Genomic DNA, 18,068 nt, shown 5'->3' with positions numbered 1-18,068 from the left:
TCTACCACACACATTACCCTGGTAAGCTAAGCATAATTTGTCTTCAGTAAGACAGAAGAAAGTTAGTGCACTAACTCCTGTCATGCTCTCACCCCCTGAAAGTAGGATTTTCAAAAAAGTGCCCAACATTGGCCTAGCTCAGCTTCCACTGATTTTAATGCTAGACCAGGGGTAGGCAACCTATGGCATGTGTGCCGAAGGCGGCACACGAGCTGATTTTCAGTGGCACTCACACTGCCCAGGTCCTGGCCACTGGTCTGGGGGGCTCTGCATTTTAATTTAATTTTAAATGAAGCTTCTTAAACATTTTAAAAACCTTATTTACTTTACATACAACTACAGTTTAGTTATATATTATAGACTTATAGAAAGAGACCTTCTAAAAACATTAAAATGTATTACTGGCACGCGAAACCTTACATTAGAGTGAATAAATGAAGACTCGGCACACCACTTCTGAAAGGTTGCCGACCCCTGTGCTAGACCAATACTGAGACATGGATGGCAGCACAGACTAGCCACCCAAGTATGATCCTGCCTGACTCCCTGGGGTCATCCTCGGGTGGCTAAACCATGCTGCAATGTCCACACTGCTATTTCTACCATGCTAGCTAGAGCAGAGCTAGCATGCATCTGTCTCCCCAGGCTGGGCGCTATAGATATACCCAAAGAGGTTAAAGGACTGGCCTAACGCCACAAAGCATGGCCGTGGCTGATGCAGGATTCTAAATACAGAGCTAAAATCCCTTGCTATGTCCACTAGACCACAAACCCCTTAGCTATAAGACCTCCCTCCCAAAAGCGACCCTGCTGTAATCATTTGCTGAGCTGTGATTTGTCCATAAAAGAGGTGATCCCAACAACATATAAAACCACCTCCCATAAACTATTTTAGCCAAGCACAATCAAAATGACAAACATACTATATTTTTCCTATTAGTCTAATATCCCAAAACTTCACCATTAAGGTACTCCCCACTTTGCCTGGTCCTCTTTGGTGCTTGTTTAGCAGTTAGATTTCTTTTCCCTTTAATTCACTTGTCATCTGGTTGCTCTTTCTAGCTTGCAGATGTTTATTCCAATAGAGTATCAGAGGGGTAGCCGTGTTAGTCTGAATCTGTAAAAAGCAACAGAGGATCCTGTGGCACCTTTAAGACTAACAGAAGTATTGGGAGCATAAGCTTTCGTGGGTAAGAACCTCACTTCTTCAGATGCAAGACATCTGACTTGCATCTGAAGAAGTGAGGTTCTTACCCACGAAAGCTTATGCTCCCAATACTTCTGTTAGTCTTAAAGGTGCCACAGGACTCTCTGTTGCCTATTCCAATAGAGTAATTAGTATTCTGGCACTTGTAGCCTTAGCAGCAGGTACAGCAACTGTATGCAGTAATATATACCATAAGCACAAAGTACACCCTGATTAGCTTAGCAGTACAGTGTGCTGAATGGATATGACAACTTTCACTAGGAAAGAACAAAGAAGTCCGGTGGGGGAAGGAAATGTTCAAAGCAGCCTCATCGTCCCTTAAAACCCACAGGTTGAAATAGTATCTCCTAGCATTCTTTTTTCCCTTGAGATCTCACTTCAGAAGACTTTAGTGTGCTCTTTCCTTGGATTGGATTTTAAAGCTAGGCAGAGGTCAGTTTGTTTCCATAATTCCCTTCCGTGAGGTTATAGAACACTTCTAGTGCATCCAAATGAAGGGGGGATAACGTATCTAACCGCACTGTTATTGCGATCATTATACAATGAAGATCAGACCAGTATAAAGATTAACTTGTAATTACAACCTGCTCTATGCACCAGATATTATGAACTGGCAATGAATGGACTAGAAGACCTAAGAGTCTTTTTCACCTCTAACTGTTATGTCTCTCTGCCTCTCTCACCTCACTAGATCCCAATGGGTAACATCTGAGGATTGTATGTGAAAAAAGCAATCCTACCCATTCATGCAGTTATCTATTTTGGCAAGTTTTTTTCCACATACACACCTGCTTCTCAAATATTCTCTGCACACATGTACTTAGTACATTTGGGAAGTAACTTAGTTCTAAGTTAAATCTGTATCTTTGTTCCCCTTCTTGCCCTGGACCCTGCCACACAAAGCCAGCCAGAATATAGCTCTGACTAGATATGATCCCATAACTCCAACCCTGCAAAACACTTAGCACACTGGTAGTCCCAATGTGATCAATGGAATGATATTGACCTGCCTGAAGTTAAGAATATGCCTAAGTGACTTGCTAGATTGACGCCCACAAGTCTGAAAAGAATGATCTAATGCTAAAAGACAGGCAATGTAAGAAGAACTAGACAGTTTATATACTCTAAAATAAATCACTGTGGAATAATATCAAACATAAGTATGCTTTGTTGGATACATTAAGACCATTCATAAAGATCATCTTCCACCAACTTTTATTCTTTAATTGGATTGATCTTTAGGGCTCCCCTTTTAAAATTTCTTTATTTTTTTCCAGGTGCTAAAAAGTAAGAACAAGTCTAACATTAACTATTTATAACTGAATGACAGCTTTCATTCTCATGATGAGACTGACCAAAGCAACCAAGATTTTGTACATTAGAGATGCATGGACATTTGCACATGCCTAATTTTAAACTCAAATACTCAAAGTGGGTGAGAATATCAGTTGGTTACATGTTCATGTAGTTAGCGAATAACTCAGCTAGCCAGGTGCCTAACACCTGATTTGAACTAGGTATTGTAGCAAAGCTATACACAAACACACACAATGGCACACACCAAACTTTGAAAATCTAGCCCCAAGCCTTTTCAGAGAACTAGTCTTCCAGCTCTGCATCTGTGTAGCAGTGAGTGTGTTGTGATGGCTCCTTGCTACATTTCCAGTTAAAAGAAGATCAAGCAAGAAGTACAGGAAACACAACAGGGAGCCTTTTTATTTAAAAAAAAAAAAAAAAAAGCAGAATTGCCAGATCTATATCCTAAAATCTACCCAGAAGTTTTGTTAATGAACTGTTGATGACTGGATTATCAAGATTATGCAGATCCATACAAAAGTGGTGCAATGCCAGCTGGTTTTTGCCAAGGCTCAATCAGTGATGGAGTCAGAGCAATAAGTATCCTGGGAGAGATTCTTCCCTGCATGTTAGGGAGAGAGGGAGGGGAGGTGAAGGGAAGGGAAGGCACATTACTGACAGTCAGTCAGAATTCCTGCTAGGGATTCCTGGGATGTCCACACTAAAGCAGTAGCTCTACCACTCCCAGAGAAGGTGCAGTATGATCCCTGATCTGAACATATGGACTGCACACCCTAAGAACACTGGTTTCTCCTTGTACAGGGCACAAAGAGGTGGAGAAGTGTAACACACACACCTTCTGGGTGTGGTGTTCTGTCCCATCTAGTGGCATGGAGACCACTGAGAGAGAGTTAAATGAGTCTGGACTACAACCTTAGCTAAGAGCCAGCAGGCTTTTAGCTCATGCAGCAGCAGCTCATACACTAAGCTCCAGAGGTCCCCAGTTTGATCCTGCCCGCTGACAACTGAGATCTGTCAGTGTTACAGAAGTTCTCTGCAACCTCCCTACAACTTGGACAGTTACATAAGGGCCTGTCAGAATCTGGATTTCTGTTGAGAGGATTCAGTAGCCTCACTAGCTGTTAATGCAATGGGAAAGATCCTCAGTTGATATAATCAGAATAATTCCATTGACTCTGAGCTATACCAGTTTACACCAGATGAGAATCTGGCCCAGTATTTTAAAACTACTCTTAATCTCACCTATCCTGTTTCTCTGTTGCATCTCATCACACAAGTCTGTGCCTGGCTTTCCTCTCAAGACCCTAAAAGGTGATGACACCACTGTGGTTTCATTTTCTACTCTACACTTTCCCTGAAACCTTCACTACACCTTTAACTCATTCAGAAGGAATACTGTAAGACACATCAGGTCCAACTGCTATGATAGTGCACAGCAAGAGGAGGGCAAAGGTGGCTTAAGGCAGTCAGTGCAGGCCCTGGCATTAATTAGAGCAGCATATTAGGGTGTTGCTCTAGCAGCTAACAGCCTCCAAAAGGCTGCCTATGTGCTGCATGGCAGCCCAAAATCTCCATTCTGCTATGTTCTATGGAGATACCCCCTCCCATCCACAGCATGTCTCCTATTCTGAGGCTCATGAGAGGAGCAGTGTAGTGTGCTGGCAGTAAAGCAATTTTCCCCTTACGCTTTGTGGTACCTCTATGGTCCCTGTATGTTGTCAGTATGGTGTATATGGGCCAGGTGAGGGGAGAGGACTATCTCCCCTTATATTTTAGAAAAGTGTGGACATTTTAATTACTCTGCAGTCTCCACTCAGAGCATCTGGGAACTTCTTCCCCCTGAACCCTTTAATAAAACCCAGTGAGGAAACTATGTGTATGTCTCCCCTTTTGCCTTTATATAAACCAATCACTAACTCTAGTGGTTCTACAATCTAGTGGTTAGAGCAAAGAACTGGAGACCAGGAGGATACTGGTTTCTAGTCCAAGCTGAACTACTGATCTGCTATTAAAGCTAACAATATAACTTTAAAATGCAGTGTGCCTTTTCGCTACATGGCTCATTGTTACATAAAAGCCATTATAAAATGTGAACAAAACAATAATTTTCAGAGCCCCTAAAAAAATTGGGAATGATAGAGGAGTTTTATATCTGTCTTTCATAAAAGCTACTAGGGGAGGGTGTGAGATTCTGATATCTTTCTTTCTTTCCAAAAAGCAAAAGAGCTGCCATCAAATAGCTCCTTAATCTACTTTCTAGTAAATGAAGAAAAATGTCAAGTCACACTGAAATATTTTCCAGCTAGGACAAAGTAATGAAAAAGAATCCAACTCATAAAACAGCATTATTTTTAAAATCAATGTAGCTTAATAAAATATGGTCAAGCAGGCTTTTGGACATACACATGCCATTTTCTTTGACAAATGAACATCAGAGCTCAGCAATCAAATAGCCACAGCTATAAATGTTTTAAATTATGCTTTCTTCCATCACCAGCTAATATTGGCTTATAGGTTACAATTAACTTTGGAGCTGGGGAGGCCATAATTATGGTCTTGTTACTGGACACAAATTAGCACATTTATCAGCATTAGAGCTGCAGTGATCTATTTGCCTCAGAGTAGCATGCTCTGGCAAATGAGCTCCACAAAGCCTGCAATGCTTATTATCTTGTGAGCATAATGCCATTTGCTCATCAGTTCAATGTTTTATTTTGAGGCTGAATGTGGCCACTAAAGGCTGCTGATGGAAGAGGAAGCCTAAGAAGAAAACTGACTACCAAGCCAGCAGGAAACTGAAATCAAGCATGGGAGTGAATGGATCTGCTACAACAAGAAGCTGAGTTCAGAAGTAATTACTGAAGGTTACAATCATTTTGAAAGTAGAGGATACACCCTTGTGTTTGGATGCAGGGATATCCTTTCCCAGGAAATGATTTGGATAATACTTACCATAGGGTGCAATGTAGTATGTCCCAAAAGTCAAAAACTTTCTTTAGAAGTATAATGGGGAGGCAATAATACAAGTCACTGCAGCAGGGATGGTTCAGCAGCATCCAGACTGGGTGTGGGAAATAAACTCCCCAGGTGGGGAACACCCCTAATCCTCACCACCCATCACTCAAGTTGAAACAGTTCTGAGGATTTGATGTATACATGTCAAACTCATGGCAGAATTGGCTGGCATCCAAGACAGAGGAAGATGATTATGATGATAAGGAGAAAACATATATTGAGCATTGTGAAGGGGTTTATACCCCACGCACAGGTGGTGAAAGGGTTAATGTGGACTGGCGAGGCTAATTAACCCTGTTGCACCTGAAGGGTGGGCCAGGCCCAATTAAAGATGAATCCTAGCTGGGGAGGATCTGGGTGGTTTCAATAAAAGGATGGCCAACTCCTGAGAAGAAAGACAACTGTAGGTCAGAGTTGCTATCTGCAGAGACAGGGCTAGATAACAAGAGCTGTCATACCTAGCTACAAGGGGGCTCCCTAGGAGTGGTTATCTTCCCCAAACTTCAAAATACTGAATGTACTTTCTTCAGTCATGAGAGAGACCGAGAGGGAAAGCAGAAAGCCTGAGCCTCAAAAGGAGCACTTTTTTCAATGAAAAAGGAAACCGGGTGACAGAACTGAGCACATGGAACTTAAATTGTTCACATAACTAATTCTACAGCCACAAATACTTGTATCTTTCATATTTTAGTCGTCAGCTGTATGGGGGCTCATAAAATGTAAGTTTATCATTTTTATTTATTTATTTGCCTCCAATGACTTTAGCTGAGCATGAACTCAACTCACAAACCTGAAGAATAGTTTTAAGCTTCTTCACCAGGCACTTTTCCCCAAACTCTCTTGGTGATTGGCCCTAATCAGCATTCAGGTGTTGATTTGTAAGGCTAGATTTAAAGGAAGGGAACACCTCGCTAATAGCCCCAGTGTTTATCCCTGCCTGCAGCAGCAGCAATGAGAAGGACAGAGACTCCAGCCATCTCAGAAGACACAGTGTCACAAAGAACTCCTCTCATCACAGCTGGCATCTGGTCTTCCCCTCATTAGCACATTAAAGCGACTCTGTCCATTTGATCAGAGCCACTCTGTGCAATCCACCAGAGTTCTCTATGGAGCCATTTACACTGCTACTCTTTTGAAACCGTGCCTCTCCTCCCCCAGTTCAAGAGGCACTAACCTCTTCCCAAAGCCTAAGTTACAACCTGTGTCAAAATTTCTTTCTTACAACAGGTACCCAATAAGCACAGACTTTCTGAATGTCACAGTTCAACTGCAGAAACACACATAATTTGTCTTTCAAATTACTCTAAGAATAGCTTTTTTCCAATCAGTATGTGAGATTTTTGTATTTTAGAATACAGGGCACTGGGCAGGCTTCTGCCCTAGTACATCACCTTTTGAACAATTCCTATTTCAGAATGACTCTCAAGGCATACTCAATGTATGGTGCAAATTCTCAGGAAAAGAGAAAGACAAGGGTAACAGAGCATTAGGACATTAAGTCTAAAAGGGCTCAGAGCCTAGTGAGGAATGTGTTTTGTTGGGTCCCATGATGGGGAGAGGGGAAAAACGACAGGATGGGCTGCGTCCCACAAGATTTCCAGCTCCCACAGGACTTCTGGAGTAGGCTTGAGGTCCTGCAGGATTTGGTCAATGGTTTGGAGCCATCAGGTCTTGCAGGATTTGACATGAGATTTGGAGCTGTGATAAGATACGTGCTCAGAGCCACTTCCTGTTTGCTGGTTTCCAGCAGTCAGCCCACCCTCTGTTCCTTATGTAGATTGCTGCAGGCTGTGCTAGTTGCCATTTTGGGGCTGAGAGAGAATTTTTCCCCATACCACCAGATTGGTTGAGGATTTTTGCCACCCCAAGCAAAAAAAAAAAAAAAAAAACCCACCTCCGGGAGCATAACTGCTGAAGCGCCAAAAAAAAAAAAAAGTGTCTGGAATGCTGCCCCTGAAATTGTGCCGCCCCAAGCACTTGCTTGATTTGCTGGTGCCTAGAGCTGGCCCTGGGTTGAAGCTGGTTGGGTATTTTCACCTTCCTTCAGCGAATCCTAGGGGTTGGGTTTTGGGCAATCAGAGGGCTGGAAATTCTCCCCCTCCCAGACGGCACAGTTTGGATCTACGTGACAGTCATTTAGTTATTGCAACTTTTGTTAGGCGCCCAGTGCAGGAACTCCCTGATTTAGGCTCCAGAGCCCAAAAGGTAACATAATGGGCATCCCGAGTGCATCTTCTTATGAGATGGGGCAACATGTCTAGCCCCAAGGGGGCAAGTGCTAACCAGGAGCTGGGATGCTACTCGGTGGGACCGCCCTGTCCATGTGCTTAATGGCGGTACTGGCTGGAGGTCGAGGTCCCCTCTCACTTCAACCTCCAAAAGGGGGATGGATGCTAGTGGGTGAGTGAAGGAACCCAGAGTCCCTCCTAATGTGATGATAGGGACGGACACACACTCTCTCTCTCTCTCTCTCTCTCTCCTGCATATTGAGAGATATCAGGCTGCATTCCAATAAACAGACATACTGAAGTACCATTTGGGGGTGGGGGGGAAGATACTAATATTATAATACTAACAGCCACATAATACTAACAGCCACATATTTCTCTTATTGCAACACAAATCACTGGGAACTGTATCTTACCCAAGGGTGTGATTTGCTTTCAGAATGATGGCTACACGTAAAATATTGGGAATAGGGTACAGTAGAGAATTTCTGATCAGATATGTTTTGCCTTGGTCCACTTTCCAAGATCTATTTTTTCCCCAGTCATAACATCTGGGTAGTGGAAGACGGTAGCACAAGCCCAAGATATAAAACTAACATAGCCAAAGATCGTTTTTAAAAATGGTCAGTCTCAAACACTAAATCAGGAACTGCTGTTTCAATAGCAAGCATTCCCCAAACACCACACCCACGCAGATATACAGAACACACACTCTGTAATGGTCAGATGCAAGTTTCTTCCCTGAAGAGCAAAATAATAAAAAAAAGGCTGCGAAAGAGCAAGTGTTTGCTTTATCTATGATCCAAAATGTGCATTTTCTTTGACTGCATGGAAATTTTGAATATTTTTTTCTAAAGGTGAAGCAAAAGCTATGTGAAAAAGCCTCAGATCCATTCTTTTCCACCTGCCCTTATTCTAGGGGATCTTTAATAGCTGTTTGAATGTTTTAAAAATAAAAATGCCAAAGAAAGCCCATTCTTTTGTTTTGAACAAAAACACTTAGTTCTTTGGGGGATTCCAAAGGGGACTATATTTGATCTCCAAGTTGCTTTCATTAAAGCAGAAATGCCATAAATTATTTGGATTGTTGTTTGTGTCTCAAATCAGTCAACTGAATGATGTTATTGCTTCGGGGCAGTGAAATAAATTGCCTTGGTTTTATTATTTCTAAATACATAAATATATACATATATATCTAATTTATCATAAGAATATGCATTTTTAGAAGATTATTTTTCTGGGATTATAGTTTTTGTGGGTTGCAATGTAGTTGTAGGGGCACATAATATTTCATGCTCTTATCTCAAGAGCCCATAGCCTTGGCATACAGTCCAGGTTCAAAGTTATTGAGCAGTATTGGGCCAAATTCTTCCTTGACTCTAAAACTAGTAATGAATTCTGTCCATTATATATTGAAGGAAGCAGGGATTTGCTTAGACTGTACCCAGACAGCTGTATTCCTTAACAAGAAGTATCAAAACAGACCTTATGTACAGACTATGTATTTATTTTGGCAATAAAATTAGTTATTTTCTAGCCTATATGAATTATCTTTTTTAATACAATTTCATTTTCTCTTTTTGTAATAAAGGTCATGGTTTCTTCTGTAAGCATGAAATGCACCCATGTGCAGACAGACAGCACAAGTCCTACCTCAGCACTGTAAAGATACAACAAATGACACAGGATTCAGGGGCTGGTGGAAGGCCTAAACTACTCTCAACCCAATTTTTGGTTTCAATTTTATAGTTTCTCTTTAACCTTTAAAAATGATTTTTAGGAACTTTCAAAACCACGAAGTACCATTCACAAAAAAAGAGAGATCCTTGAAACAGAAATATAAACTGTTGCTAGATTCTGCAACAAGTATTCATTTGTGAAAGTACCAGGAGGTGGAGGAGAGTAAAACAAGAAACATTATGTACAATATAGATCTAGTTTGATGAGAAAGTTTTATATAATACTGAAAATGTACCTGGAGTATCTTGCAGTGTTGTTATATACCAGGACAATTTTTTTGTTTACAGAACTTCACCAGGAGATTGTAAAAATAATAAATAACAAGACACTTCAAAGTCTGTTGGTGGAAGGGACAAGCTTTTGAACTTTACAGAGTTCTTCCTCAGGGACCTCAGAGCTCTGTGAAGCTCGAAAGCATGTCCCTTCCATGACTAGAAGTCAGTCCAGTAAAAGATATTATCTCACCCATCTTTTTTGTTGTTTATTATTTTTACTATCTCCTGGTTAAGTTCTATAAAAACATTATTATATGCCTCAATTAAAAATAGAAATAAATAAGCTTCACCGGTTAGAACAGACCCAGAAGCAAGAGGAGGAAATATATTAAGCCTTAAAAGTAAATAAGTTTTTAGTAATTTCCTTCTCAATCGAAACTGTAACATCATCATCCAATACCCACCAGAGTGGCGCTTGGATATCACACTGGAGTACAGAGTGTTTTGGTCTTACTATTGTACTTTATGCTGCCCTGAATGACTTTAAAAAGCAACAGAGAGTCCTGTGGCACCTTTAAGACTAATAGATGTTAGTCTTAAAGGTGCCACAGGACTCTCTGTTGCTTTTTACAGATCCAGACTAACATGGCTACCCCTCTGATACCTGAATGACTTTGTTTACTTGAATGAAATACCATTGGTTAAACGTAAGAACATAAGAGCTGCCATACTGGGTCAGGCCACGGTCCATCTTGTTCCCAACAGTGGCCCGTACCAGAGCTTCAGAGGGAGTGTACAGAACAGGGCAACTATGAAGTGGTCCACCCATCTTTCACTCCCAGCTTCTGGGAGTCAGGGATTTAGGATCATCCTGAGCATGGGGTTGCATCCCTGACCGTTTTGGCTAACAGCCATTGATGGACCTATTCTCCATCAACTTATCCAGTTATTTTTTTTGGACCCAATTATACTTTTGGCCATCACAACTTCCCCCAGCAATGACTTTCAAAGGTTATGAATGCATTGTGTGAAAAATACTTCCTCCTGTTTATATTAAACCTACTGCCTTATTAATTCCATCAGGTGACCCCTGGTTTTATATTGTGTGAAAGTGTAAACAATACTTCTCTATTCACTTTTCTCACACCATTCATGATTGTATAGACCTTTATCATAACCCACATATTAATTCTTTTTTCAATATGTCCAACTTTCACCCAATCATTTGGTTATGTATCAGAATAGCAAGGCCTAGGGTAATTCACTTTATGATCCTCATTTCAGTAAATACTTTGTCTGAATCCCCTAAGGGGACAAACAAACAATAATTGCCCTCCATCTTTCAGCAACGTTTATCCTTTTTTCAGTTCCTCTAAGGCGGTGGTGTTCCCCCTTTTCAGCCTGAGGCTGAAACACATTTCAAAAAGATCAAAGAACACCAATCAATACTTTCAAGGTGATTCTTTGCCCTGCTGTGCTCCCTTTATACCACTCAGATGACAAAGGGAGTGGTGACCCACAAGTCCCATGTCGGAGGACTATATACACCCTGGTGAAAGTTACAGCACCCCCAGGCTAGGATTACCACATGTCCAGGTTTTTCCAGGAGCATCCATTTGTTGAGGTAGCTGTGCTGGGAAATCTGTACAGGTATCAGTACACACTGCCAGCTGTTTAGTTTTATGGTTTCAGGAACCTCAGAGCTGGCAACCCTACACCAGACAGCTCTAAACTGCACCAGGGCCAGGCAGAGGATCAGGATACCATTACTGGTTGTTGATTCTCATCGTAGATACATAGATTCCAAGGCCAGAAAATATCATTGTGATCATCTAGTGTGTCCTCCTGTATTACATAGGCAATAGAACAGGCATCGGCAACTTTTGGCATGCAGCCCATCAGGGAAATCTGCTGGCAGGCCGGGACAGTTTGTTTACCTGCCACGTCCGCAGGTTCAGCCGATCGCGGCTCCCACTGGCTGCGGTTCACCGTCCCAGGCCAATGGGGGCTGCGGGAAGCGGCGCGGGCCAAGGGATGTGCTGGCCACCGCTTCCCGCCGCCCCCATTGGCTTGGAGATGCAATTGGCTGAACCTGCAGACGCAGCAGGTAAACAAACCGGCCCGGCCCGCCAGGGAGCTTACCCTGGCAAGCCGCGTGCCAAAGGTTGCCGATCCCTGTGTTATACCTTTCTCTGCTAGACCGTAGAGCCCATTATCAAACATATGTTCCCAATGCAGGTATTTATAGACTGTAATAAAGTTACCTCTTAACCTTCTCTTTTCCTTCTCTTAACCTGAAATAGATTGAGCTCCTTGAGTCTATCACTATAAGCCATGTTTTCCAATCCTTTAATAATTCCCGTGGCTCTCCTCTGAATCCTCTCCTATTTTTCAACATCCTTCTTGAATGGTGGGCATCAGAAAGTTTCCTCCTCCTCTCCTGTGCTGCCCTGGATGGCTGTAGGAGAGGGGAGCCATTGTTTTCTAGGTGGTCCTCTAGGATCAGACAGAGCCAGTTGAGTTCCAGTCCTGGATCCCACAGCCCAGGGGGAAAGGAAGCAATGGAACAGCTAGAGCTACTCTCCTCCCTCAACTGCAAAGCACCACATGGTCAGCAGGGGACTGCTGAGCAGTTGTAGCAGAAAAGGAACAGCAGCTGCTCAGAGCTCTCTCAGCTCACATGAAAACCTCTCTTAGGGCTGCAGGGCAAGCATGGAAGATAGTGGAGGACAGAATACCCCCCTTCCTTCTCCTCATAACAATGGGCCTAGTTCAAACACTTCATTTTAAAATTTGCAGGACATGAGTCAGGAACACATTTTCAGTTCAGGATCAAACACAATTTTCAACCCTTAACACTACTTACTGTCTTGAGAGCCACTCTCTCTGGATACCACGGCTTTAAAAATAACAGGGAGTTTGTTCAAAATATGGTAGATCATTTTCACCATTAATGGCAGCTCAGAATTTATGTATATATATGTATTTATGTATATATAATTCCAGTAAACCCCACCTTCCATTACCTGTTTCAATCCCGCTATCCCTCTTTGATGCTGAGCACCCTCCAATTTTTAATTGTATACTTTGTTTTTCTGCTATTGCCCACCTTACAGTAAGACAGGCACTCTTAGCGATCACTGAAATAGATTTTTAAAGCCATCCACTCCCGTTTTCAATACATCTCTTTCCTCTGTAACCATTTGGAGATTTTCTTCCACAGTGTCCACATTGCCTTCTAATCTTGGAACTTACTGGGGGAATGTTTCAACTTCACCTTTCAACCTTTCCTCCATATGCTTTCACAGCTTGTAAAGCAATTTTAAGAGAAATCTTGGAAGACAATTCCGGATTCACCAGGTGACTGAATTACTCTCTCTCTCTGTGAGAGAGAGAGTTCACAACTGCTAAGAGTGCCCTTCTCCTGCTGGCACTTTCCTCCCCAACCAGGCCAATTCCAGACTGCAAATAAGTTTTTGGTAAACTCTGCTGGTGCCAACCTGTTATTTTGTTTGTTTTAGGAGACTTCTCTAAGCAGGAAAGAGAAGTATAGCCCAAGTAAGTTCAAATAAATAACATTTCACAAATGTCCCAAACAAATGGTAGATAAGAGTCACAGATAAAATACAATGGGCACCACTTTTCCAACAGAGGAAAATGTATTGATGCAGAGCAATTAGTACTGGCTTCTGGTTTTGATATTTCTATTCCCTCCTTCCCCTTCTATATTTGCATTTTACCTTTCATAGCACATGAAAGCACAAATGCTTTATTAGGTTTCACGTGGAGATATTTGCATGAGTGCCATGACATTATACAGGACTGAGCTCTTAGATTTTTCCCGTTTAAACAGTGACTAAAACTCAGGTAAAATTTCCATTGATACTTACTGCAGGATGGAGCTACAGGTTATTCTAACGTAAGAAAAGGCTATTTTTGACCTCCACAGAGATAACAACCCTTAATTATTATTTTTTTTGTATGGAATGTTTTAAAATAATCTGTCAGAAGTGCTAGAGCTTGGGATATTGTCATTTTATTTAGGTATAAATTAAAATAAATAAAATATCAATTTGGCCCTTGATAAATGCACTAATGGGCAAGATTCACATATACAAAGCCCACATGTTAGCAGAAGAACTACATGGGCTGGAAGAACCAATCTAGTACCTCATGGTCATGGGCAGGGTAGAGTCCACTTGGAAGACCCTTTTGTGGTCACTATTCCTGTCCATAGGCTGGAGTAGGGGTGCATGTGGCCTGTGTATCTGACCCACTGGTCACTTGGGCTGGTTAGAAAACAATTCAATTTTTTGAAAAACATCAAGATTTCAAAATCTGTTCATATTGCTGATTTCAATGAAAAAGAAATCTTTTGAAATTTTCCATGAAAAAACAAGAGCTGCCCCTCACATCCAAATAGCATAGTGGTTAGGTCCCTCCATGGGGATGTGGGAAACTTAGGTTCAAAACTTGCTCAGAGTTTATGTTCAAAGTAATTCTAGTAAACTCTCCCTTCCAGGTGAGTGCCTGACCACCAAGCTATTGGTTGGCCTGAAGACTTATCCTCAATCTCTCCTGCTGGAGCTGTCCCATTTTATATAAATAATTAAATATTCATTGGGTCTGAGAGATAGACTGAATCTATGCTGTGATGGTACAGCACCTAGCCTGGAATATGGAAAACCCAGGTTCAAGTCCCTGTTCCAAATTAGGTGAGTAGCCTAGCTACTAGATTATTGGCTATTCTGGTGTGTGTGTTTTTCTCTCTCCTTCATACATATCCTGGCCTGGAGAAATTTTTTTTTAATTTTTTTTTTTTTGAGGAAAAAAACGTTTTCCCCTGGCCACACACACACACACCTCTACTGCTTCCCTCCCCTCACAAATTCCCATCTGCAGTGGCTTATGCAGAGTTACCAAAGAGCCCATCTCTATCAAGAAGGGGTGCAGAGTTCTGTGTGCCCACTGCCCATACAGCAGAACCATCATGGTTCAGTTGGATTGAGGCATCTGGAGAATATGGCATTGAGTCTCTGAGTCTGTGCGGATAAGATTCTATTTGTTTCAACTATTCTTCAATCTTCTATATTCTTGAATAACTAAGTAAAAATATATTTTCTCCTTAAGAAATGCTTTTAAGATCCTCCTAGAATTATCAGAATTCATTAATCAAAAGTAAAGGCAGGGTTCCCTGAGGAATCAGACAAATACCTTCAGGATTGATGGTAACAATCATTGCTTCCAAATTTTTAAAAGCTTGGAAGAGTAAAGGCACTCTGTCTCCAAAAGCGGTACATTCAGGAGAGGGTGTTGGGCTTTTTCTTAGCTGTTTACCCAGGCTGCACTTGTGTGTAACTAATGTGGATGTAATGTGAGATGTGAACATTCATACACACCTTCCCTCAGGTGTCAGCAGTACTGCAGTTGCCCAGTAGGGCAAGTAAAACTGTGCATACACAAAAGTGATAGCTTCAGATGGCCTGCTAGAAATGAGATGGTATGCTGCTGAATTATTTATCTCCCATTCTTATGGGGAAATTTAATCACAGCCATTGTTTTGGATTCTTTAAATATTAGATATGTTAGTATCCAAGGTAGAAGAAACAAGTAATTTGCAAAGGGAAAACACAAAAATTAAATAAATTGATCTAATGTTTCACTGGATTCATTCTTCTTTTGCTGCATCATCTAACACATTCTTCTTATAGTCATAATATCTTAGCATGCACAATTCTGAACCACATGCATAGGCAAATCTGCCCATTAGAATCTCACCAACACTTCACTTCTGATGCCAGGGCACATATCTTGACAATGCAAACTGGCTTAAGTAACCAGAAATCAGGCAACAACGAATCCAGACCCATTTAAAATCTCCTGAGGCATTAGACTTTGTTTGTTTTGGATATTATATGTACACACGCACACACAGTAAACCCACACACAAATAATGACTAGCCAGATCACCTCAGCTATGACAATTTTACAGCTCTGTTTCTACATCCTCCCACTTCAAGCTCGTACCTCCACTCAGCTAAACTGGTGCAATTCCTTAGGGATTTCTCCATTAAAAATCAAAACTGCAGACTGTAGGAGCCTACTGTTATTTCTTGTTGATTGTACACTGTGAATATGAGCTTAACTAGCAAAATTTAAGCATTTGGGGGTTTATTCTATGGAGTTCTCCCCCCTGATGGAGTCACTAGGCATGTAAAAATTAGCATCTTCCAGCTCTGAAAGGAGAGGGAGTGGGGAAAGGGAATCCACAGTTAGACAGTACATGGTGCAAAGTCCCCTTCCAACAGTCAGCAGAGCGGTCCTGTGTTGAGAGCGAACAGGGAGGAGCAGTCGGGTTCTTAACCCCAGTCCTTTCAGCTCTAAGCCCTGGCAGATAAGGTCACTTCCACCAGCTTCTCTCTCTTCTTAACACTTTCGTGCCTCTTTGGGGCACCCTTTGCCTCGATCCCTCCGTCCCTGGTGTTGCTGCAGGACGACTTGGGCTGGCTGTGAGCCCCTGACATGTGGCATCTGCCCTCCTACGCCCGGGTTAGCAGCTCCATCCCCCGCCCGCCCGCACCATGTGGGAGCTTCCAGGACTGGACGGGCCGGCCTGCTGTTTAAAAAGCCCGAGGGCACAAACCGCTCTCCCCTCCCCCTGCTTCCTCCCAGCTCTGCAAGGGGCAAAGCTGGGGAGCAAATGCTACCCGCTGCTCTGAGGGCTGGTGGGGGGCAGTGAGCTGGGCACCCCTGCCCTCTCCCCGTCCCCACAAGCGGCTCCTCGCCGGGGATCTCAGCCCGCCGCTGCCCGGCCCTGGCGGCGCGGCTCTCCCCGCGCCGCCCGGGGCCGGCCCCTCTCCTCACCTGTTCAGCACTTTCCGGAGCCGCTGGCGCACGCCGGGGGAGGAGGAGGCGGAGATGCTGCTCCTGCCGCTGCTGCCGCCGGCGCCGCCCTCCGCCGGCAGGTTCTCGATGGTCGCGACAACATGGTTGGGCTGCGGCGGCTGCTCGGGGGAGATCATCGCGGCGGGGCTGGGCATCAGAAGGCAGCAGCCGGGCGCATGCTGCGCCGCGCAGCCGGCCGGGCGACACTTCCGCGCGGGCGGCGGCTCGCTCGCTTCTTCTCCGCGCAGCGCCAGCTCCAGAGCCACGGCCACTGTGCCCCGCTCCTGCTCACTGCGCGGCCATGGAGCGAGGGGCGGGCTGCTGCTGCTGCCCCCACCGCGCCTCGCCTCGCCTCCTTCCCAGCAGCAAGGGCTGGTCACAGCCCACGAAGTGGCCGCAGTTTGGAGCCCCCCCTTCCCTTCCCAGCGAGTGTCTGGTTCTCTGTGGATCAGAGGAAGCCGCTGCCGAGCTGGACTGAGCCGCTTTGTGTCCCCCTCGCGCTGCTCCTCTGGCTCCCTCACACACACACAGCGTGCGGCGCTCAGGTGCAGCCCGCGGCTCCGTGCCGGGCTCAGTCCCTCGGCCGTGTGTGCGGTGCCTGCCTCCCTCCGTGCGGGGGGCTGGCTGGAAGCGAGAGCGAGTCAGAGGCAGGGAATGAACGCGAGTGTAGCAGTGGGAGCCGAGACGGAGCCAGTGGGCAACAGCCCTCCCCGCCCCGGCTATTCACACCCACCAGAGGGAGCACATGCAGCACCGAGAGCCCCCCAGCCGCCTGCCCCCTCCCGGACTGGGTCTGCCTGCCGGGAGTTGTAGTTTCCAGTGCCCTCAGGGGTTCCCCCCTCCCCCGCCTTCAGTACCAGCCACTCGCGGACAGCGGCATGCGGCTGCCAAAAGTCCTAGGAAGTTTAAAGCCGCTGAGGTGAGACATGGGGAGTCATCACAACTAAGGCCGGAGAACCGCAATCCCAGCTGTCAACAAATGTTAGGGTGTCCTTCGGCCTCAGAACAAAAACAAGACGAACAGTTTTCCACCAAAAAAGCAGCCACCCCCAAAACAACTAACCACCCAAAGGCCAGAGTGCCCCCCAAAAGAACCAACTGCCCAATGGACAGGGTGCCCCCCAAAAGCAGCCAACCACTCAATAACCAAGGCACCCTGTGACATACTGGGGTGCAATCCAGACCAGTGAGGTCTGTGTCACCCTTGCCCTGCAACCTGGGGTGCCTTGCATTGCCTTACTGTGGTAGTTCCCAACCTGGACCTCTCACATACAGCCACCAGCATGCAGGTCACTCCCAGATATGTTTGTGTAACTGCAGCCCATCAGTCACACTCTGGCTCTCACCAGCCTTGGTTATATTACAGGGTGCTAGTAACACACTCCCAGTCCCAGATTTCCCCCCAGAAATGTATGTCTTGTACTGCCCAGCCCCCTCCTGGACAGTCCAAATATATTAAGT

General features: G+C 44.1%; 1 protein-coding gene across 1 annotated transcript in view; it reads right to left on the bottom strand.

Annotated features, from left to right (window-relative positions):
• SLC35F1 (solute carrier family 35 member F1) overlaps window positions 1–16,762 on the bottom strand; it is a 385,340-nt gene extending 368,578 nt beyond the window's left edge. Inside the window, exon 1 of the mRNA XM_065401726.1 lies at window positions 16,587–16,762. Coding sequence (XP_065257798.1) covers window positions 16,587–16,762 — 176 coding nt within the window. The remainder of the gene's footprint in view (window positions 1–16,586) is intronic.
• Between the last annotated feature and the right edge of the window lie 1,306 nt (window positions 16,763–18,068).

The sequence above is a fragment of the Emys orbicularis genome, chromosome 3 (genome assembly GCF_028017835.1).
Source record: "Emys orbicularis isolate rEmyOrb1 chromosome 3, rEmyOrb1.hap1, whole genome shotgun sequence".
Lineage (NCBI taxonomy): Eukaryota > Metazoa > Chordata > Testudines > Emydidae > Emys > Emys orbicularis.
This window is presented reverse-complemented; position numbering and strand designations above follow the sequence as displayed.